General features: G+C 49.9%; 2 protein-coding genes across 5 annotated transcripts in view; one reads left to right on the top strand and one right to left on the bottom strand.

The window, feature by feature from the left end:
• Positions 1-13,400, top strand: part of Slc12a5 (solute carrier family 12 member 5) — a 37,833-nt gene extending 24,433 nt beyond the window's left edge. For all 3 annotated transcript variants that reach the window (XM_074074880.1, XM_020168098.2, XM_074074879.1), the window contains exons 14-26: positions 217-315; positions 1,499-1,618; positions 2,001-2,105; positions 3,558-3,726; positions 5,503-5,698; positions 6,839-7,008; positions 7,357-7,488; positions 8,442-8,549; positions 9,486-9,608; positions 9,699-9,898; positions 10,188-10,202; positions 10,489-10,622; positions 10,828-13,400. In XM_074074880.1, the coding sequence (XP_073930981.1) occupies positions 217-315; positions 1,499-1,618; positions 2,001-2,105; positions 3,558-3,726; positions 5,503-5,698; positions 6,839-7,008; positions 7,357-7,488; positions 8,442-8,549; positions 9,486-9,608; positions 9,699-9,898; positions 10,188-10,202; positions 10,489-10,622; positions 10,828-10,919 (1,663 nt within the window). In that variant the 3' untranslated portion in view covers positions 10,920-13,400. The remainder of the gene's footprint in view (positions 1-216; positions 316-1,498; positions 1,619-2,000; positions 2,106-3,557; positions 3,727-5,502; positions 5,699-6,838; positions 7,009-7,356; positions 7,489-8,441; positions 8,550-9,485; positions 9,609-9,698; positions 9,899-10,187; positions 10,203-10,488; positions 10,623-10,827) is intronic.
• A 738-nt stretch (positions 13,401-14,138) lies between these two features.
• Ncoa5 (nuclear receptor coactivator 5) overlaps positions 14,139-22,670 on the bottom strand; it is a 31,852-nt gene continuing 23,320 nt past the window's right edge. Inside the window, exons 4-8 of one of the 2 annotated variants that reach the window (XM_020168057.2) lie at positions 21,280-21,416; positions 19,961-20,087; positions 18,089-18,288; positions 16,470-16,790; positions 14,139-16,012 (exon numbers count right to left, since the gene is read on the bottom strand). In XM_020168057.2, coding sequence (XP_020023646.1) covers positions 15,423-16,012; positions 16,470-16,790; positions 18,089-18,288; positions 19,961-20,087; positions 21,280-21,416 — 1,375 coding nt within the window. In that variant the 3' untranslated portion in view covers positions 14,139-15,422. Of the gene's footprint in view, positions 16,013-16,446; positions 16,791-18,088; positions 18,289-19,960; positions 20,088-21,279; positions 21,417-22,670 lie in introns of both variants that reach the window. The other variant, XM_020168058.2, reaches the window with a different exon arrangement.

Genomic DNA, 22,670 nt, shown 5'->3' on the forward strand with positions numbered 1-22,670 from the left:
CATAGAAACCCATCCTTTGTTATGTAGAGATTCTCCCCCCACATACATCAGGGTGTGTTGTAAGGAGACAGCCTTTGAACTCCTCCTAAGCACTGGAGCATGATTTGGACACTACCCCAGTTTCTTTGCCCCCTTTCCCCACTCTCCTAATGTCTCTATCCTGTTTTGGCACCCTCTTTGCGTCTCTGTCTCTACTGAGGTCTTTCTGTGTTCTAGGTTCTTTCTAATGTGCTACATGTTTGTGAACCTGGCCTGTGCAGTGCAGACGCTGCTGAGGACACCCAACTGGAGGCCACGCTTTCGGTATTACCACTGGTAGGTCCCTGTCCCTGCCACCTGCCACTGAACCATTTCTTACTTCCACCCCAATCCCTACCTAGACCATAGCCTCTAGGTCTAAAGACCCTGAACCTAAATAGGACATACCATTTTCACCCTCTCCAGGAAAGATCCAGGAGAGGGTCTCTTTGATCATAAATAATATTATAACACAATCAGAAACAGCCACTCCTACCCACAGTGCTCAACATCTTACAATGTGGCATGGAGATAGGAGTTGGCCTGACCCAAATTCAAAACATGACTCCACTTCATGGCTATGAGACCTTGGGCTGATGATGTAGCACCTCTGAACTTCAGTTACCTCTGAACCTCAGTTTCCTCAGCTGTGAAATGGCTTGATAGTTGCACCCCTCTCTTGTGGTTTGGTGAGCACCACAGTGCCAGATGCAGGGAAGATGCTCATTTCAAGGGGGCTGCAGTTCTTACCATTTTATTTTATTGTTATTATTATTATTTTTTTTGGTGGGACTGAAGTTTGAACTCAGAGCTTCATGCTCGCAAAGCAAGCGCTCTACCAGTTGAGCCACACCTCCCCACCATTTTGTTCTGGTTATTTTGGAGATGGGGTCTTGTGAACTGTTTGCCTGGGATGGCCTTGAACCATGATCCTCCTGATCTCAGCCTCCCAAATAACTAGGATTGTAGGCGTGGGCCACTGGCACCAGTCCCCTTACCATTTTACTTTATGGGTTTTTTGTACTCACAGTAGGACTGCAGGAATGGCTATGCCCATTCTACACAGAGAACACTGGCCTCAGTTGGGGGAAGGGACAGGCCCAAGGTCACCCAACAAGACTGGGATAATGGAACCAGCACCAGGGCTGCCTGACTCTTCTCAGTGCTCCACCTTTGGTGGCGGCTTCTTCCAAGGGGTGCCTCCTGTTCCTCCAAGATACTTATCTTGGAACCCACCTGACTGACTTGCAGGGTCTAAGGCAGGAACAGGGTAGCATGGTGACTCAGGAGTTGGGTGGGGCATGCTTGCTCATCCAGAAGGTCCCATGTCTCTGTGGTACTCACGATGACAGTCGTGTGAGAGCTCCTAGATGTGACTGTAGTTGCCCAGGTCTTGTCCTGCCTCAACCCCACCTTGTTGCCCAACCCTGGCTCTAGCGGCCACCCTGCTGGGCTCAGAGGCCGGTCTCTCTGTGCACAGGACACTCTCCTTCCTGGGAATGAGCCTGTGTCTGGCCCTCATGTTCATCTGCTCCTGGTACTATGCGCTGGTGGCCATGCTTATTGCTGGACTCATCTACAAGTACATCGAGTACCGCGGGTAGGTGTGGGGTTGGGGCTGGGAGGCTGAAGGGAAAGAGGGGTGAGGATTCGAAAAGGGTGGCAGGTGATTGGGGTGGTGGGTGTGGGGTAAGGTAAGGAGAGGAGAGTACAGAGGAGCGAATAGGTGATAGAGGGTGGGTTAAGGGATGGGAGAGGGAGGCAGAGGCCTTGAGAAATGGACAGAAAGGGTAAGAGAATAAATTTAAAGGTGTTCTTTCCAAGGAAACAGCCAAAGCTTGGTTGAATCAGGTAGTAGAAGCAACATGCCCATCCTTTGTGAGAGAGATGGCTCTGCCCTGGGGTGTCCAGTTCTGTGGGGCTGGTGTTACCTGTCACTCCCTGACTTTCTGACTTCATGTGATCTCCTTCCTGGTGCCCAGGGCAGAGAAGGAGTGGGGCGATGGGATCAGAGGCCTGTCTCTTAGTGCTGCTCGCTATGCCCTGTTACGCCTGGAGGAAGGGCCCCCACACACCAAGAACTGGAGGCAAGTGGTGAAGGCACAGTGATGGGGCTTTGGAAGGGATGGGAAGGAAGCAGGAATGAGATTCATCCCACTGGCTTTGTTTTGCTGCATGGTGCCATACAACCCCAGCCTCGCCTGACCCCCTCCTTTTGCAGCATCCAGGCTGAACTGAGTTCTAGGCATTTGTTCTCCAAACCTATTCACTATGCCAGCCTCCTGACCGTGTTCCATCTGTTTGTCCATCCATCAGTTGTTCAAAAAATTTGCAAATTGATGATATATGGCAAGCCCCTTCCTGTCTCTAGTAATATAGTAAGCTCATAGATCTGTGCCCAGAGATAGATAAATTCCACATCACGTAGAATTTGCTCTCTCTCTTTGAGGGTAATTTAAGACCTTTTAGGAGTCTCTAGATTAATAACAACCTCTCCATTTTATTCACCAGGGACCAGAAAGGGCCCAGCAACTTCCCCTCCCGCCCCACCCGGGTGTTTCCTAACTGTCTGCTCTGCACACGCAGCCTCACATCCATCTCTCTAGGTTCCACTTTGCCAAAAGCAAGGTGGAACTCTGGATTATACTTGAACATCGGTGCCTGTGCTTCTGATGTTGACTAAACTGGGGCTTCCAGACATTGTGTTTTGCATTTTGTGTCTGAATTCCCAAATGAGCAGCACAGGGTCTGGTCCAGGGTATGCGCTTTTAGAATACTATTAAGTTGATGGAGGGTTGAGGAATGTGATGATAAAATGAGTAAGGAAATGACTGGATTACTGTGTGGAAGAAAGGATAAGAACATATATAGGTGGGAGGGTAGTTGAGAATATATGATATGTGAATGGGTAGCGGGTAGGTAGATATGTGGATAATTGAGTGAATAAGGGCTGGTGGAGTGGCTCAAGTGGTAGAGTGCCTGCCTAGCAAGTGTGAGGCCTTGAGTTCAAATCCCAGTACTGCCAGTACAGGTGCCAGTGGCTCACGCATGTAATCCTAGCTACTTGGGAGGATGAGATCAAGAGGATCACAGTTTAAGGCCAGCCCAGGCAAATAATTCACAAGACTCCATCTCCAAAATAACCAGAGCAAAATGGACTGGAAGTGTGGCTCAAGCAGTAGAGTTTGTGCTTTCCAAGCACAAAGCCCTGAGTTCAAACCTAGTCCCACCAAACAAACAACCCAGATAACTGAGTAAATAATGCATTGTGGCAAATAAACAGAAATATGAGTGGATGGTGGAGGACAGCATGTGTGATTGGGTGGTTGGATGGACAGGTAGATGGTGGGGTGTGGATATGTGAGAAGATGCTGGAGGGCTTGTTACCTAGGGACATGGATGGGGAAGGTTCAGGCAGATGATTGGGTAATGGGCCTAGGTGGGTGGGGCACAGTGCCCAGGTGAATTGGTGGTGAGAGTGTGGTGGGCACCTGGTCGGGAGGTGGTAGATGGGTCACATGATTCTACATCCTCTTCAGGCCCCAGCTGCTGGTGCTGGTGCGCGTGGACCAGGACCAGAATGTGGTACATCCGCAGCTGCTCTCCCTGACCTCCCAGCTCAAAGCAGGGAAGGGCCTGACCATTGTGGGTTCTGTCCTCGAGGGCACCTTTCTGGACAACCATCCCCAGGCCCAGCGGGCGGAGGAGGTGAGCAGAGCTCTGGAAGGATGGGAGAGGACAGGACAGTCAGGGAAGTCTTTGCCCCTTTGTCCTTCCCTTTCTTACACCTTTGGGATAAGAAGGGTCTAGGATTCCCTGTCTTCTTCTTCTTCAGATGAGAAGTCCTAGGGCCCAGGGAGTGAGCGCCTTAGAATTCAACCCATAGAACTAAAGACTGTCAGAGCCAGAAGGGTCCATTTTATAGATAAGGAGACTGAGGCTTAGAGAACTGTCTAAGGACAGAAGCCTGAGACTCAAATTAGGACTGTTTGACTCCTACTGTAGACTCCTTTCTGCCAAAGTAGAAATCTTTCAAAATGTTTTCTCATTCATGGATCTCTATATTGCATGATGTCGACAGGCTGAGTACTTACATTTGATATGGAAGAAACAGGCCCAGAGAGGGAAGGCACAAAACTGGCTGGAAACCTTTTCAGGACCAGGAGCCTGGCTGCATGTCACCTTCTCTTGTCTCTGTCCACCAGACCCTACCCACAGAACAGCACATGGAGCCACTGTGGACTGGGGCAGCCGGTGTGGTTTTTGTTTTTGTTTTGGCAGCACTGGGGTTTGAACTCAGGGTCTCAGGTTTGCTTGGGAGGCATTCTTACCTACTCCACCAGCCCAGCCTGTGTGTTTTGAGATGCATTTGGAACCCAGTGAGTAGTAGAAGTCAGCTCCATCGGCAGTTCAGGCCTTTCTCCCCTCAGGGCCATGGCTAGGAGTGGAGAGAAAAAGGGTCCTGAGGGAAGCAAAGTGAGACAGGGGAGGGGCACCCGTAATGTCTTGTGACAGTTGTTGTCCCTGCCTCACTGAGCTGTTCACACCAATCTGTCAGGACCAGAGCTGGAGGCCTCGACTGGCCAGTACAATTCACTCTGCGGTGGCTGAGAACATGCTGTGTACTGGGCACTGAGCTAGGCATGGGGCAGATGGAGATGTTTAAGGGCAAGTACCAGCCCTGAAGGTGGCTGGTGGGGAGGATGGAGCGTAGGCAGGCTTCAACCCCTCTGCTGTGATGAGTGCACTTAGGGTTGATGACGTGGAGCCGTACAGCGAGTTAGTGTTACAACACGCCAGGCAGCGTACTAAGCCCTTATACGCATGGTGTCGTAGTTCGCCCTGTTCCTGAATGACTCCCATTTGGCAGCTAAGAATAGAGGCTAGATGACTTGATCAAGGTCATGACTGGGAGGTGGCAGAGATGGACATCAAGGCAATGGTTGAGGGGGTGGGTGGAGTGAGACTTCCGGAACCTGAGTTGCCATGGTGATATTAGCTGCACCTCCTTAATTTCTCTGAGCCTCAGTTTCCTCACTGATAAACATGGGAGTAATAAGAACACTCGTAGTGTGCTCTTAGCGTTTATCATTATCACTAAAATAAAATTGCTCAGTTGTCTGACCATCCAGTTTAATTCTGGTATGGGTGGAGGGTGCCATTCTAGTCAGGTAAAGCAGGGTGCAATTGCAGCTGGGGTGGGTGAGGGTCTTGCTAGGTGGTGTGGAGAGCATGTCGCACAAGGGAGCTGTGTGAGCCACAGCAGGATGGTGGGATGGGAGAGGGCAGAACACGGGGACCATATGTGACGGGGAGCCATGTATGAGTCAGGTTGAAAGCCTGACATGGACAGAGCTGAGCTTCAGGAAGATGAGGATGGATGGAGGGGAGATGGGAGGGAGGGAGGCTACAAGGCGCCCAGCCAGCACAGGGAAGCCTGAGTTTGGTCCTTGTCTACACCCCACCCCCTGCCACCACCACCAGTCTATCCGGCGCCTGATGGAGGCAGAGAAAGTGAAGGGCTTCTGCCAGGTGGTCATCTCCTCCAACCTGCGCGATGGTGTGTCCCACCTGATCCAGTCTGGAGGTCTCGGGGGACTGCAGCACAACACGGTGCTGGTCGGCTGGCCCCGCAACTGGCGGCAGAAGGAGGATCACCAGACGTGGAGGAACTTCATTGGTAACGTGGTGGGCTGGGGTGGGGCTGGGCAGCAGTGGGCTTCTTTGAGGCTGAGTATTTTCCCACTCACAGCACACCAGACGGTGGACTTGGCATGTGCTCAGGGCTGGCCATGTGCCAGCTACTATGCAACGTGCTAAGGGCACTCAGGTGTTGAATGGGACAGTTTTGGCTCCCGTGTGGTCCAAAGACCCTGGGGCAGGGCAGGAGGAAGAGACACAACTTCAGAATCACAGTCAGGGTCTGCATCTTAACTCTGGTCTATCCTAGCTGTGTGATTGTGCCCGAGTGAGTCACCCTCTCTGAGCATCAGACTCATTGGGAATAATCAGAGATAGCACTATGATAACCAACATCAATAGAATGTGTTCTGTGTGCCAGACAAGTTGAGCATCCTCTGCTTTTCTCATTGGGCCTCTGAGGGCTAGGCATTGTCATTGGTGTGAGACTGAAGCACAGAGAGATGAAGGGATTTGTCTAGGTCACACATCCTCGTAGCCAGATTTGAGTCAGCCCAGAGGCTGCACTGTTAACTCCAAGCAGTCCTGTATCCTTTAAGGCTTGAGTGAGGCCACACCTGGTGGGTTCCTTTTATTTTGGTAGTACTGGAGGTCGAACTCAGGTTCTTGACTTGTGAGACAGGTGCTCTACCCCTTGAGACTGTTTTGCATTGGTTATTTTTGAAATAGGGTCTCCTTTTAGGCTCAGGCCAGCCTGGACCACACTCTTCTTACTTATTCTTCCTGTGTAGTTGGGATGACAGGTGTGTACTACCACACCCGGCTTTTTATTGGTTGAGATGGGGGTCTCGAGAACTTTTTGCCCAGGCTGCCTGGGAACCTGATTTGCCTGATCTTTACCTCCCAAGTAGCTGGGATTAATAGGCTTGAGCCACCATGCCTGGTACATGGTGGATTCTTAATAATCAGAAAGGCCAGGTGATGTATTGCTATTTGACAGATGGGAAAAACTGATGCCCAGAGAGGCTGAGGGACTTGTCCACGTCTACAGATACATGATGAGGCCCAGGCAGATGCTGATTTTCAGATGGAGTGGGGTAGAGGCCTTATGGCTGCTGCTAGGTGCTAAGGGGACCAGAGCCACCATTCCCCCTCTGGTACACTTTTTGACCTCCCCCAGAACTGGTCCGGGAAACTACAGCTGGCCATCTGGCCCTACTGGTCACCAAGAATGTCTCCATGTTTCCTGGGAACCCTGAGCGCTTCTCTGAGGGCAGCATCGACGTCTGGTGGATCGTGCACGATGGAGGCATGCTGATGCTGCTGCCCTTCCTGCTTCGCCACCACAAGGTGACATGCACGCTGGGAGTGTGTGCACACGTGTGCGTGTGTGTGTGCGTGTGCGTGCTGTGGGCAGGGCTCAGAGTTCTGGCCAGGGCTGGCTCCATGTACATCCTCCCATGAGCTCTGATCATCTTTATTCCAGGGTGTCAGGAACTGACAGGTGCAATGCTGATGGGACGGCAAAGCTGAACTTACACAAAGTGGCACTTTAATGGGGAGGGGGACTTCAGACCTAAGCAGGGGAGCCTCTGGAGGGAGTAGCCCCCCCGAGAGAGGCTTTCATGTCTGCATGTGTGTGAGGAGCGCATGGGAAGGGTGAGTGGGGCCTTTCTGGATCCTCTTCAATCCTTGCAGGTCTGGCGGAAGTGTAAGATGCGGATCTTCACCGTGGCTCAGATGGATGACAACAGCATCCAGATGAAGAAGGACCTAACCACATTTCTGTACCATTTACGTATTACTGCAGAGGTGGAGGTGGTGGAGATGGTGAGTTCCCAAGGGACCCACCAGTTCTGCAGTTCCAGCTGGGCTTCTTTTGTCTTAGCCCAGCACCACACAGGGCAACCTCAATACCCAACAGCGGATGAGGCTGCATACCTTACCCCTGGCTACCTCTCTGCCTCTCATAGATTCACCCAAGAATTCATCTATCCATTGCTCTCTTACAAGAACAGTCATATCCAGCCGGGTGTGTTGGTACATGCCTTTAACTCCAGCACTTGAGAGGTGGAGGCAGAAGGATGGTGAATTCAAGGCTAACCAGGGCTACAAAGTGCATTTAAGGCCAACGTAGGCTACAAAGTGAGAGCCTGTCTCCAAAACATCAAAAAAGAAAAAAAGAAAAAGAACAGTTATGCCCAATAGTGCTCATTCTATGCCAGACACTGTTCTGTGCACTTCGTATATAGTAATTCTCACAACGAACGAGATAGATATAATTAGAATTTCCATTTACAGATCAGAATGCTGAAGTGCAGAGAGATTAAATAATTGGGTCCACAACCACAGGTAGTGGCAGAGCCAGGATTCAAACCCAGGTGGCTGGCTCTAGAGTCTGAGCTCCTGGTGTTTACACTATCCATCTCTTCGTTCTTATCTGTCCACCTGTTCCTCTGTGTACTCGTTAACATACCCATACATTCATTGATGCATTCACTCACTCACTTTCTGCTCCATTCATCTGCGTATGGATTCATTCAGCTTTTTAAATTTCTTCCCCTTCTTCATTCACTCCAGTAATTAATTAATCTACCCATTCATTAGTTCATCCATTCACAGCCCTGGTTCTGTGCTGGGCAAGCAGGGAACCAGTTGCTCCCTCCTGCCCCCCACAACCCTTGGGATGTTAGGGTGTGGGATTGGGAGGCTCAGGCTGGCAGGAACAAGGGGGCCTGCCTCCTATCCCTTCCCCTCTCACCCCCACCCCGTGTCTGCTACAGCATGAGAGTGACATCTCCGCTTACACCTATGAGAAGACACTGGTGATGGAGCAGCGTTCCCAGATCCTCAAACAGATGCATTTAACCAAGAATGAGCGAGAGCGGGAGGTGAGGTCGCCCTGGCAGGGCTCTCAGAGCCTCAGGCTGCTTGCCAGCTCTGGGTCTGCATAGGTATGGGATGGTCCAGGGTGATACTGCTGCTGCCCGGTTCGCTAACCACTACAGAGGGAACTTGGCATGTGGGACAGATTTTCCTCTCTATATGTGACTTCTGGGGCCCGAGGGAGAATATTGCATGCTAACTGCACATGGGCAATGAGTCCTTAGGGGTGTGGACTGTCAGTGTGGGCAACAAGGGTTCATGGAATAGATTCAGAGTGGGTAACAGATGGTATGATTGCGGGGCTCTCAGGGCTAATGGTGATGAGACCCCGTGGGGTAAGATCTCCCTCGTGTTGATCACTGGTCTCCTAGCGCATAGGTGAAAGACCCACCCCAGGGAGTGGGGTCCTTGGGGGAAATGAGCGACAGTACCTTGGGGCTGGGGATAGAAGAGCTCTGGGAGGTAGGCGCATGGGGAATGAGTGGCAAATCAAAGAGGCAAGGGTGACCATCATGGGCAATGAGTCTCCCAAGTGTGGATAATATATTTTTCAGAATGTGATGGATGGGAAATGAGTGGCAGGGATCTGTTTGAGCTGGGAAGGATGGGCCCTCCAAAGACGAGGGTGTTATGCAGGGTGATAGTAAAAATGGCAAGAAATGGCATGTATTCTGACTTCCAGAACTGACATGAGACCATAGTGTTAGGCTAGCGCCTTGCTGTGCCAGGTATTAAGCCTGTGCTTGCTGATGGTGAGGAGGTGTGGGGCCCTGGAGAGGAGTGGCCAGATCAGGGTGCTGTAGCTATCTGGTCTTAAAGCACTGCACTATTTCACCAACTCACACAGGATGTGCATCCTGGAGGAACACTAGTGGTGGCTCTTGGCAGGGCGTAGGTGGTGACTCTCAGCAGATCTGATGCCAACCTCTGTCACTCCCTAGATCCAGAGTATCACAGATGAGTCTCGAGGCTCCATCCGGAGAAAGAATCCAGCCAACACTCGGCTCCGCCTCAATGTCCCAGAAGAGACAGCTGGTGACAGCGAGGAGAAGCCAGAGGAGGAGGTGCGCAGCTGGGGAGGTTTTACTTTAGCCAGCGGGAGCAGAACTTTTGGCCATCAAGAGTCACCTGCTATCGCTTCTTTCATCCCTCAGGTGCAGCTTATCCATGATCAGAGTGCTCCCAGCTGCCCCAGCAGCTCACCGTCCCCAGGGGAGGAGCCTGAGGGGGAGGGGGGCACAGATCCTGAGAAGGTGCATCTCACCTGGACCAAGGACAAGTCGGTGGCAGAGAAGAATAAGGGCCCCAGTCCTGTTTCCTCAGAGGGCATCAAAGACTTCTTCAGCATGAAGCCGTACGGGCCTGTGGGCTAAGAGCTGGGCTGGGGTGAACCAGTGAGCAGAAGGGGTCCTGGTTTAGGAGTCTAAGGACCCCACACAGTCCTAGCCTTGGCTTCCACATCTGAAGGCTCAGGGGCCAGTGCCTGATTGCTGAGGGTCTGCAGGCTGAGGCTCACGTGGTGCAAAGGCGGAGGATGTGGAGGCTGGGAGGGCAGCCAGGTGATAGTGGCTCATGCCCCGCTTCTTTCTCTTTTTCTGACCCCTCTTTTTTCTTTCTCTTTGCTTCTCTTGTGTTTCCTGAAGGGAGTGGGAGAACTTGTAAGTGCTTCAGCATTTTTTTTGTTTTCATTTTCTGTCTTAGGCGTCATGACCAGGGTCCCCGCTTTCCTCGCTTTCTTTCATGAACCCTCAAGGGGTGTCCCTGACCTCTGGGGTCTCTGAATAGCCCAGCTCGAGGAGGACTGGGGTCGGTGGTCTGGGGTTTTTTTCAAGGACCAGGCCCCAGCAGCCCAATTCCGGCTTGGGAGGACGACTGACTCCAACTCTTCCTGCCCCCACCCTCCTCCCAGGCTCACACGCTTCCTTCCGCTCCTTCCTCCCGCAGGAACCAATCCAACGTGCGGCGCATGCACACAGCTGTGCGGCTGAACGAGGTCATCGTGGAGAAATCCCGGGATGCCAAGCTTGTTTTGCTCAACATGCCTGGCCCTCCCCGCAACCGCAATGGCGACGAAAACTGTATCCTGGATTTAAGTTGGGGAAGAGGGAGGTGGACATTAGGGAAGCTGGGGCCTATCCCTGGGATGAAAAGGCTGAGCAGGGCCTGCGTCAGGATCAGCACCTCGGACAGGGACGCGGGCTCAGGCGTGCCCCGGAGGCGAGCTGCGTGACCCCCATTCCGTGGGGAGGGAAGTTGCAGTATTTCTCCTTGACCAGCTCTCAGACATGGAGTTCCTCGAGGTCCTCACAGAGCACTTGGACCGGGTGATGCTGGTCCGCGGCGGCGGACGCGAGGTCATCACCATCTACTCCTGAGGGCCAGGACCTGCCACCCGGGCCGAGCGCGTCCGGCCCCGCGGCCCTGGAGCCCTCGCCACGCCCCCCGCCGCTGTCACCGTTTACATACAGACCCTGTGCCCGTGCCCTGGCCCCTTTCCCTGCTGCCTGAAGCCCGGAGGCCACGCCCGTCGGGGCTGACTCGAGAGGGCGCCGGGAGCGCGGAGACGGGAGCCCCGGGCGCCCCCCACGGCCCGCGGGTCTGTCGGCCCCGGCTGTGCTGCCCTTTTTCTAAGCCCGGCCTCGCCCGGCCGAGGAGACGTTGCAATAAAGGTCGGGAGGAGGCGTGGAGGAGAGGAGCTGGGGTCTTGAGCACCCCCGGTAGTCCACGCGGCCCCTTCCCCCTCCCCACGCCCCGCCGCGGCCTCGCTCTGCGCCCCTCCGCGCGGCTGCCCAGCTCCCGGCGCCCGGAGGCGAGGGGTGGGGAGGCCACGCTCGCCGTCCCCGCGCCCGTTCTCCCGAGCCGCGGGGCGCGGGCCGGCCGAGCCTATACATAGTGTACAGGAGACATCGCGTGTATTTTTAACGCCCCCATATTTATGTAACTAGAAGCGCATCGGACTTCTCGCCACGGCCGAGCTCTCCCGCCGGGGCGCCCAGGGGAGGCGAGGCCTCGGGAAGCTGGGTTTTCCTTGACATCCCAGAGTTTGAGAGCTAAAGTGCTTTAGGCCCTGGCGGGGGTCGTGGTCCTGGCCCCTCGACACCCCCGCCTCGCTCTCTGCTCCTCGTCCTTTCCGCGCGCCCCTGGCTTCCGTCCCTTCCCTCCTGTTCTTTTCGGAGATGAGGTGAGACAAGGGTCCAGCTTTCGCTGGATTCGCCTCGGCGGACGCGAGCTTCCTCAGCGGCTGCAGAAACGCGTGCGCAACCTGTCTCGCCGGCTCCTATGCAAGTTGGGGCCAGGATAGGGGAGGGGCGCTCCTCGACCCGGAGAAACCCAGAGAGGCCCGCGCCCCCCTGAGGAAGCCCCGCCCCGGTGCCTTCGCTGGGGAGCAGGCGTCTCTCCTCTGTTGGCTAGTCGCCTGCTCCCCTTATCCCATGGCTCCTCGCCAAAGACTGAAATCCCGGAGCTGGAGGGCGCCCCCTCCCCAGTTTCCTGGGACAGGTGAGGGAGGAGGGGGCAATTCTGGTTTAAGGGCCAGACCCGCTGGGAGGCCCCGGCACCGCCCCTGATGTTCCCTCCCCAGGTTCCCAGCCGCAGCTCGGGCCTCGGGGACCCAGCTGCCTACTCCCTGTTGTGGGGCTGGGCCTCGCTGCCTAGCAGCAGCCTCCAGCTACGTCTCCCAGGCACCAGGCCTGGGGGGAGGGCTGGAGTCACGTGTGCTTGGTTCTTAGCGCCTCTCTGCCCTCATCTAAGACCCAAGGCCTTGGCTTCCAGTCCTTGGCGCTTCTCCGCTCCACCAGCCCCATCTGTCGGGGAGGCGCCTTCTGCCCTTTCCCCAAGGGCACTTTACTAAGGGGGACAGGCACTGCATGCTCGTTCCAGCGCCCTCTGGGACTTGGTACAGTAACCTTTAGCCCCAGGGCCCTGACTTGCACACGTAGTTAGACATCCTGCCCACCTCCCAGAGCTGGGGCAACTGGGTACTCCTGACCTCACCACCTTCTTTCCTTTGAGCCCAAGCAGAGCGCTGCAGCTGGTGCCATCGAGACAGGGCCAGGTGTGGCCTGGGGCAGATCTGGAGGTCTGCCGCTTAGCCCAGGGCCCCTCTGGGACTTAAATGGGGGATTGGATATTCTAAGTATTAGTCAGAAAGTTGTGTTAGACATAGGAGTCCCCTGCATCCTTCTGAACACCTCCCTTGGTTCTGCCTTCTGAGGCCTGAGCCTTCTGGGCTGAAGTGGTGGGCTGGGCAGAAGGGGAAGGGGGCTGTTATCACCAATTTAGGGAACCAAAGTTGCACTATCTGGACCCAAACTGTCTGGTTGGCAAGAGCAGAGTTTTCCGTTGATGAAACAAACCTCCCACAACAAAACCCAAGTTTTCTGTGCTACATGCGCAATATTTGTTATGAATGTTACTGCGTCACTCATCAAACTATCTTTATAATCACTGTAGCTAGATGTTTCATGTCCATTCAAGTGACTTTTATTCTGAGTGCAATATTTCAATAGCCTTGTAGTGAAAACTAGTGTTGCTTTTGTTTTAGACGATCTCTGTGCAGGGCAATGCAATGAAGTTGAAAACCCTTGTAAATAGGAGAGGTTGCAAGCCAAATCAAGAGTATTTATTACTATTATTACTATTATTATTAGGCCTGCCTTTAATTTCAGTGTGTTTTAGTATTCCGCATCCGGCCTTAGTATTGATCTTGTGTTCTTTGTGCCAATATGAAAAAGAGAGGGTTGGTTCTTTCCTTTATTGTTGAATGCTCTCATTTAATGCTTTAAGGCTTTTATTGTATTTATTTTTTAGATTCCCGTCTGCACAAAATGCAATAAAAATAATTTTATTATACCCTTCACGGGCTGAGGTGTGCTGTTGGACACTTCAGGGGACCTGTGGGAGGAACCCAGATCCCGTCAGAATGCTCAACTCTGCTGACAGGAAAGGTGCACAGATGCCCCAGGTCTGGTCTGGTTTGTGTACAGCTGCCCCCGGTGTACTGTACTACAGAGCACTGCATTCAGAACAGCTCCTGAGGTTAGTGGGGAAGCACTTCCTAGCTATCAGGCCACACTGACATCCCCTAGAAGGCAGAGTCCGCACTAGGGGAAGCTCAGCCTTGCTGCCAGGTTGGTGCTGCTCAGTCCAACTTTATATTAAGGGCTCTCCAGGGCTCTGACTGTAGATTCTGCCAATTGCCTGCACGATAGAATAGAGAGGAGCAATGGAGATGAAAGGAAAATAGAAGTTTCCCTACCCCCAGCCATCATCCAGAAAAGGCCCCTCACAATCCTCTTCCTTTCCCAGAACAAGAGAACCTACCTGCTGACATGCTGCAGGCCCACCAGAAGCAGGACGCTGAGTGGCATTACAATTAGCCAGCAGGCTTGTGCTCTGAACTGTTAATACTTCTCACTAGGTGAGCTGCACATGAACGCTCAGGTGGGGTGAAGAGGTTTTGAGGCCTGACCCCAGGTTTAAGACAAGGGGTAGGAAACAGACATCAAGGCAGGGACCCTCACCTTCTGATCCTGAGGAATGTGCCCTGCAAAGAGGTGCTATAGATATTCACACCCAAGTAAGATGAACACAGCTCTGGCTTTTTCATTTTAATTAAAAAGTAATCATTTCATTTTTTTTTAAACAACACAAGAGTTCCAAAGAGGGAAAAAACAAAACAAAACAAAACACTATATAACACAAACAGATCAGAACATTAACTGCTGCCATTTGGGGACCTTGAGTTTTAAAACCATTGTTTGCTCAGCCACTGGCGGGGACTCAGCTGCAGTCACTGCTCTCCCTCACCCTGCCAGGGCCCCCCCCAAAGACTTGATCCACAGGGCTCTCTACAGCACAATCCCCAGGGAGAGGGCAGCTTCCTTTGGCTCCATTCAGAGCAGCAGCCAGCTGCCCTCCCTCTAACAATCTCATTCTGGCTCAAAAGTTATGAACGCCGTCTGTATCAAGAACACATCCAGGTAACCAAAAGTCTGACATCAAAATGGTCCCTACCTCCTGCTGCTCACAAAACAGAACAAGAGTGTAGAAGAAAACAAAACACCTGGGGTGTTTGAACCAAAAGCTCAAAACAAATCACTGAAAAGATGAAGTGTCCACTGCCAGACTAGAGCTTCCTTCTCAGAGCTGACTCACAGGTGCTGACAGAAATATGGAGGAAGAGTGGTGGGGTTCAGGTTCACAGTTTGTGTCAAACTGCTGGTGAGCTGAGCTGTTCAGTCCTCTGGAGATCTCCAACAAAATGAAAATGAAACAAAAAAATGGATAACCAAAATGACTCCCAAAAAACCATCACCCTGACAGAGGCAGAACTCCTCTTTCTGTGGCTTCTAGGGCAGCTGATCTGAGTCCTTGAGAACGTGGGATGGGGCACAATGACACTGTGCCTGCCAGGCCTGATCTGCTCCTCTGCAAACCTAGACAGGAACTCAGCTCTGGGTGATGTGTATGAGGTGGAAAGCCTTGGTAGGTTCAAAATGAAGAAAGGTGGTGGCTACTGACAGGACAAATGGCATCTCCAAACTCAGCCAGCTGGGGCTTGGCTTCTTCCTTTCAAATCCAGCAGACAGGGACCAGAGAAACGCCATCACTTGCAAACTGAGCCCAGACACCCATACTGCCCAAGCAACCCCAGACATTTATTTTCTACCGAAACGATATACCCCCAAATGCGGTGTAAATTGATTCTGTTAATAAGCAACACAGCCTTGGGTAGAAGATAGAGCAGGTGGTAGAAACTTAGGACATTTGATGTAGACCTGGAAAGCTCAAAGAACATCCTCCAAACAACTCTACTTAGAATGAAGTGGGAGGAGGCCAGGAGAGGAGGGGGCTGGGGATAGTGGAACGATTGAGCCTCAGTAATGCCTCTGGTAAGATCCCATGGGGGCCTGGGGCCGCCCCACCTGTACTGCAGTTTGGCTAACCAGGTGGGATAGAGCAGGGCCACTCTGGATCAGGGTGTCCAGAGCCTTCTGTACACTTGGATTGTCAAAGTTAATACCTGTGGAAGACACAGGCCTCTGGCCAACCATGTTGCTGGCAGGTGCCAGGCGGCTGGAAGGCTGGCCAAAGAGCCCTTGGGAAGGAGCCCCAGGCCTGGGGCCCATGTTCCGAGCAGATCCTGCCTGTCCCAAAATGTTTGGAGGCTGATTGCCAGAGGCCTGTGATCTTGGCTGAGGCTGGTTGTTGGCTGCTGTGGAAAAATTCTGGTTCTGGGTGCTTCCGGCAGCAACTGAGGGGGATGCAGAGCTGCTGCTGGCCACAACCGTACCACTATTGAAGAGGCTGAGGATTTTGGCCTGAAGCTCTTGCTGGGAGGTGGGGGGTGCAGTTGGAGTGGGTGTAGCAGAGGGGAGCACTTGACCGCTTTGGAGCTGTTGGGAGCTTGGCTGTGTCTTCAGCGAGGCACCCGAGGTCGCCCCGAGTGGTTGGCGGGAAATCGGGCCTGGAAGATAGAAGAGGAAGGCATCTGGTTGAAAGTACCCCCAAGGGCAGGAGGCCTAGCAGCCAAGGGAAGAACAACAATCACGGAGTCACATCAACCACACAATACACAGACAATAACATCAATTTCCAAAAGGGGTCGCTTCATTGTATGTACTGTTTACAGAAAGCAGCCTAGTTCCCTAAGAGAACGGCTATAAATAAATAAACAAACAAATAGGGGGGATCCATCTTGGCCATCAGACAGCCAGCGATACTAGTCCACCCATCACCACAGTTAACTATAGGGATGAGAATTCAGGGCCTGAATCTAAAGTTATTATCATTAATTACATCGCATGGATGGCCCATGAGAGAACCCAAAGGAGGGGCTCATCTCCGTTACCCACCCCAAAGAGCCCTGGGGATTAGAGAAATGCAGAGTCAGAACTTCACCTCGGCCCTGCCACGTAGCTCACCAGGCAGAGAGTCGGTGCTGCTCCTCATAAGCCGCTCCTTCCGCTCTCGCAGGTAGTTGATGATCTTGTCAGTCTCTTCAGCAGTGAGGTATCTGTTGTCTGCCAGCAGGTTGATGAGGCTCTGAATAGCTGGAGGGTGCCCCCCACGCACTCCCTCCTCGGGGCCTCCTCGCTCTCTTTCCTGTAGGATGGCTTCATCGGCCATCTTGGCTGCCTGTCTGGCAATCTCCTCACGTTCCTTCTCGCGGCACTCATTCTTGTAGCGCTCATAATTTCTGGCCACTAGCACCATGGCATCTGCCTGCGGCATGTTGCGATGCTCTGCAGGAGGGAATGACATGAGTTATTTTCTCTCATGACAAATCTAAGTGCCCACCTGCTGCACTCCGAGAAGCCTTTCCTAACCTCGAACAAGAAAATTATTTGTGACAAAAAAGCCTTGAGACTGGGAATGAGGTGGGGTCGGGAGGGAGGTGAAAGGTGAATGGGTATCTTTGGCGGGGAACACACACCTTTGTATAGAGTTATTTTTTTTGGGGAAATTCCTAGATCACAGACTTGTAGTAAAAACCAAAGAAACATGACAGCCTCCCACAGATTCAAACGGACCATGTGGGGAATAACTGTGGGAGGCAGGCCCGGAAGCCTCTAGACCAGCAGCAGGAGGCCAAAAAGCTCTCTGTAAAGACTCGCTCTCCACTGTGCTCCTCAGGACAGAGCTGGCTTACTGTTTTTTTAATTCATCAGTTCAAAAGTCATGGATTAATATCAAATTGTGGCCCTAAATAACCTCTTCTCACTGGTAGGCAGAAATAACCTCCACTTCTCATTGGTCTTGCAGGGTGATGACACTTCTCACAACTTTTCTTGAGGACTATTCCTCAGAGGCAGCTGGCTCGCTGGAGATTCCTGTGAATTCTACAGCATGAGTCTAATGGTCAGGCCAGTAATGATACTGGGCATGGTGGGAAAGGGAAAGTCTGGGCTGCAAGCCACAGCACGGCATCATCAGATGGTTGAGTCTCAATGCTGGGTGCTCAAAGCACTGAAAGTTACTTCAGAAAAGGACTTGAAGGAATCTGTCCTGGCCTCCTCCTTACACTCACAGCCCTTCTGCTCACTTCTCCAGCAGACTGACAAATGGTATTGTAACTGTCTTTGATATTCTGTCACTCATAGAGCTGTGTGAAAGGATTCTACTGCATTCAGTGCAGTTTGCCACAGGTGTGCCAGAACCTGTGCGCATTACTTTCCAACTCTCCCTTCAGTGATTTTGTGTTGGTGGTTTGAAACTGGATACAATGGGAGTATTTACATCATGGATATTGGCAAATGCTACAAGCCTTTCCCCCTCATACCAGAACTGGCTGTTAAACATTTGCCAGGATACTTACTGTACACACTTAATGACTAAATAGATAGTAGGACCAAAACTGTATCACAGAGAATATCAGACAAATCTGTGACTATGCAAGTCTCCTTGAGTTGCACATACAAAGGGCCCTACTGTATTTGAAGCAAAATACATGAGTCAGTTGCCCAAAACCTACTTCTTATGAATATGGCATGAACGTGCTAGTGATTACCACTGTGATTTTGGCCTACTTGGGCCTCCATACCTTGTGGAGTTCCAAACATGATGTTGACTGTACAGGAACGATGAATCTGGTGTTGCTGGGTGATGACAATAGCAAAAGGAGACCCTCCCCTGCTAACATCCTCCAAGGCTTGTGACAGTGACACCTCTGTGTTGAGGAAGATCAAGTCCACAACCATGCCTAGGTCTCGCACCTTCCTTCCAACAGACTCAGCATAATCTCTGTAAGAACAAATAGGATGCAGGTGAGAACTCCCTGACCAGCTCTCGGTGTGCCTCAGCCAAATGCATGTGCTCCTACAGAAAGCTCAAACTGTAGCTTGCTCCAGTACCTTCTTCAGGTTCCAAGAGTTCTAGGCTTCTGGAACAGATGTGACTTGCCTGTGGTCAAAGAAGAGGTGGCCAGTAGCACAGTATTTGATACCCTTCTTTTGATTCTCTAGCCCAGTGATCCTTCCTTAACACCAACCTACTGCCTAAGACTTGTGGCACTTACCCATCCCTGGGGAGGCTGCATAATACAGTGAAAAAACATGGGCTCCAATGCTAGAAAGACAGATTTGATCCCAGCCTTAACATCTGTTTGCAAAATTGTGAAGCTTTACAGAAGTCCTTTTACCTCTTACCAACCTCAGGGTTGGTTGGCTGGTTACTTATTTTTAAACCAATAAAACAATAACAACATGGCCCATCTGCTACATCCTTGACCTTCTTTCCAATCTGAACTGGATCTCTTGTATTCTCCTCTCACAGAACCCATCACCTATAACACACACACACACACCCCTTGCTGAATGAATACACATGTAATTACTATGAAGGATAAAAATAATTTATGTAAAGCACTTAGCACAGGGTAGTACAAAGTACAAAGTGCTCAGAAAATGATACTATTATCATGTGCCCAGAAAAAATTAACTAGAATTAAAGTAGCATTTGTCTCTGAACAAGGCAACCAAAGCCTATGAACTCTGCCTGCTGCTTGGTGTTTCAATACCATTTCCCGAGTCATTGCCTTGAAATTAGCTCTTTAACCTCAAACTGCTAGAAAATACATGAATTTATTTACTAACTACCTGGGGAAATGGAACACAGCTCCTGCCAAGCCTGCAAGCTGCTATGCCCTTTCTGCTTCTCTGCTTGCCTCTTCTGGGACAGAACGTAATCAGAGGTGGAATATAATGGCACTATGCACTCTGGCATGGTCAGCATGGTCATCTAACACTTGCAAGGCCAACCAGCAAGGCCTTTCACAAAGTGAGCTTCATTCTTGGTTGACAAATGCAGAGAGATGTATGCTTTACAAAGCATTAGGGATTCAAGGTTGTTCCATGAAGGGAGGATCTACTGCTATCCTTGACCAGCATTTATTCCATTCTTACTTCAGTTCACATGGTTCAACAGGGCAAATCCCACCCTTAGCTCTAGGTATGGGCACATGACCTAGTCCTGGCCAGTTAAGACCATCCTGGCACCTCTGGCCAAAGTGACAGGCTCAAGGATGAGCCAGGTCAGTTCAATGAAAACAATTCTAGGGCTTTTAGTTACAGAGCTAAAAAGACACAAGCCATTCTGTCTTTTCAAATAGAAAACCTGCATGAGAATGAGGGCAGTACCAAGGAAAGCAGTACTATGACACCAACACAGAAACCAAGTTTTGATGATACACTTTAACTTTGGATGTAGCTATGCCTGAATTTTCCCGTTAAGCAAACTAAAAATAACCTTTTATAGGGCAAGGTCAGTTTGAATTGGGTTTTCTGCCACCTACAGCTCAAAGAATTCTAACTTATCATTAGCAATACCAGAATAAGCCCAGGTTTGGTAAGTAGAAATCTGAAGTTCTCTTCTGACCTTTCTCCTTACGAGACAGAAATATGCAAAGGGTGCTTACTTTGTCTGCTTGTTGACTACAATCACAGAACAATCCACAGGTCTCTCTGCATCGAAGCGTCTCTGGATTTCCTCAAAATATTGACGATAAAGCTCTTCTCTACGTCGTTCCTCACGTTTCAAACGCTCTGCAAGATACCAGCAGAGAAAACTGAAATAAGGACTATCTTTCTGTAAAAACAAGCGATAGGACTCTCTGAATTAATCCTCAAATCTACCTCATAAAAGTAACTATTATTATCTTTACTATTATAAATTCATCAAAATGAAACTGCTAGATGAAAGGGCATGGTCATTTTAGGGGTGTAGGGGGAGTTTTGGGGGCTGGGGTTTGAACTCAGGGATTCATGCTTGCAAAGCAGGTGCTCCACTGCTTAAGCTATGCCTCTAGTCCATTTTTCTCTGGTTATTTTTTAGAGATGAGGTCTCATGAACTATTTGCCTGGGCTGGCCTTGAACCATGATCCTCCTGATCTCTGCCTCCCAAGTAGCTAGGATTACAGGTGTGAGCCACCAGTGTCTGGCTGGCATGGTCATTTTAAAAGCTTTAACTGACACATACTACCAAACTGACATCTAGAAAAGCTGTTACGAATTTATACTTCAAAAAAGGTAGATCATCCAGTGCACATTTCTCTACACTTTGATCAACACTGGGTACTGTCATTCTTTTAGTTTCTGACAATTTGACAGGTTCAATATTATTCTAATGTGAATTTTTGTAGACTTTTTCAAAAAATTAAGTAGCAAAGTTTTATAGTACCTTTGCTACTTAGCTAAAAGATCAAATAGTGTTGAATTTTTATAACAAATTAAAAATGAGGTTCTCAAAAACATCTGTATTTGACCAGGTATGAAACAGTATTAAAACTTTTAATGATGTAGTAAGAAAAACCAGGCTTTAAAAAAAAAAAAAGTTTGTTTTTATCTAAAATAGATATGCTGTAAGGTAAAAATGATAAAGAACAAACAAATAAAAATCCATGCTGTACAGAGCATGTACGGTCCATAACTATCTGGTCAGTGGGCAAAAAAGCAAATAATGTCACCAGCTCCAATCTTTTGTTCACTTCTCACTGCTGAAATTATTTTTTTATTGGGTAACTGAACCTCATGATGGTGCTAATTTACATTTAAAAAATTATTTTCAGTTAAATGTTCTCTAAATATTAACAGGCTGTTTGTAGTTTTTCTTTTTATGAACTGCCTGGACAAAAAAGTCATTAGCCTCTTTTCGTTTGGGCTATTGGTTATTAGTGTTCTCTTTCTTTTGTACAGTGTTCTACAAGTAATAAAAATAGAATATTTCCGTTACTTTACCTTTTGCACGAGACTGACTTTCCGGGCCAGGAGGTCCTCGTCCATCAAAGCTGTCTCTGTAACGGTCAAAGTAAGAGTCATCCTTTCTCCTGCAATAGTCATCCATCCGCAGGTATCGGTCGTAAGAGCCTTCTCTTCTGAAAAGTTAAGGAAATTTTCACACAGTTAAAAAACTCTGTCCTATCCTGAAAAAAACAGATGTAGAGAATTTTTAAAGACCCAGGTACCTCTGACTCAGGCACAGGATTTTGAGGTTACACAAATGAGGCTTGTAGATGGGATTCACTGTTTATCACCTCTATGGCTGTGATGATGGGGTGGACAGTAAGATATGGTGTACAGAAAGTACTCAGCGTAGTCTTTGACATAAAGCAAATGCAAAATATATTCATTTTAAGGAACCATTTCATGCCATCTCTTCCTTCTGCGCTTTTTTTTGTTGTTGTTATTTATTTACTTTTTTGCAGCACTAAGGTTTGAACTCAGGGCCTCATACTTGCTAGGCAGGTGTTCTGCCACTTGAGACACTCTGTCAGCCTTTTTATTGTGCTGGGTATTTTCGAGGGAGGGTCTCTCGAACTATTTGCCCAGGCTGGCTTCGAACTGTGATCCTCCTGACCTCTGTCTCCTGAGTAGCTAAGGTTATAGGTGTGATGCCCAGCTCTTCCTTGTGCATTTAAAAAATTGTAGTAAAGTATGTGTAACAATAATTTACCATTTTAACTTTTTCTTTTTTGCAGTACTGGGATTTGAACTCAGGGCCTCACCCTTGCTAGGCAGTTGCTTTACCACTTCAGCCACACCCCCCAGGGATTTTTTTGCTTTTTTATTTTTCAGGTTGGGTCTTTCATGTTTTTTGGGGGGGGGGGGACTGACTCAGACCGTGATCCTATCTCCTCCTCCCAAGTAGCTAGAATTACATTTTTGAGCTACACTGCCCAGCTTAACCATTTTTAAGTGTATAATTTATTGGCATTACAACCATCACCACTATCTATTTGCAAAATTTTTCATCACTTCAAACAGAAATTCTACTCTCCCTTTTCTATTGCACCCTGGTAATATCTTATCTTCTGTCTTTATGAACTTGCCCATTCTAAACATCCCCTATGAGTGGAATTGTACACTCTGTTTTTCAGTGTTTGATTTATTTCACTTAATGTTTTCAAGGTCCATCATATTTTTATGTACCACAGAACTCCATTCCACCTGTTGATGATTGCATTGTCTACCTTGTGGCTTGTATATATAGTACTGCTGTGCACATTCATGTGTAACTGAGTCCCTCTTTTCAATCTTTGACAAACTGCAAATCTGTTTTCCACGGTGGCTATATCCCACTTTACAATGTATGAGGGTTTCGATTTGTACACATCCTGCTAATACTAGTT

This window comes from Castor canadensis, chromosome 5 (assembly GCF_047511655.1).
Source record: "Castor canadensis chromosome 5, mCasCan1.hap1v2, whole genome shotgun sequence".
Classification (NCBI taxonomy): Eukaryota; Metazoa; Chordata; class Mammalia; order Rodentia; family Castoridae; genus Castor; species Castor canadensis.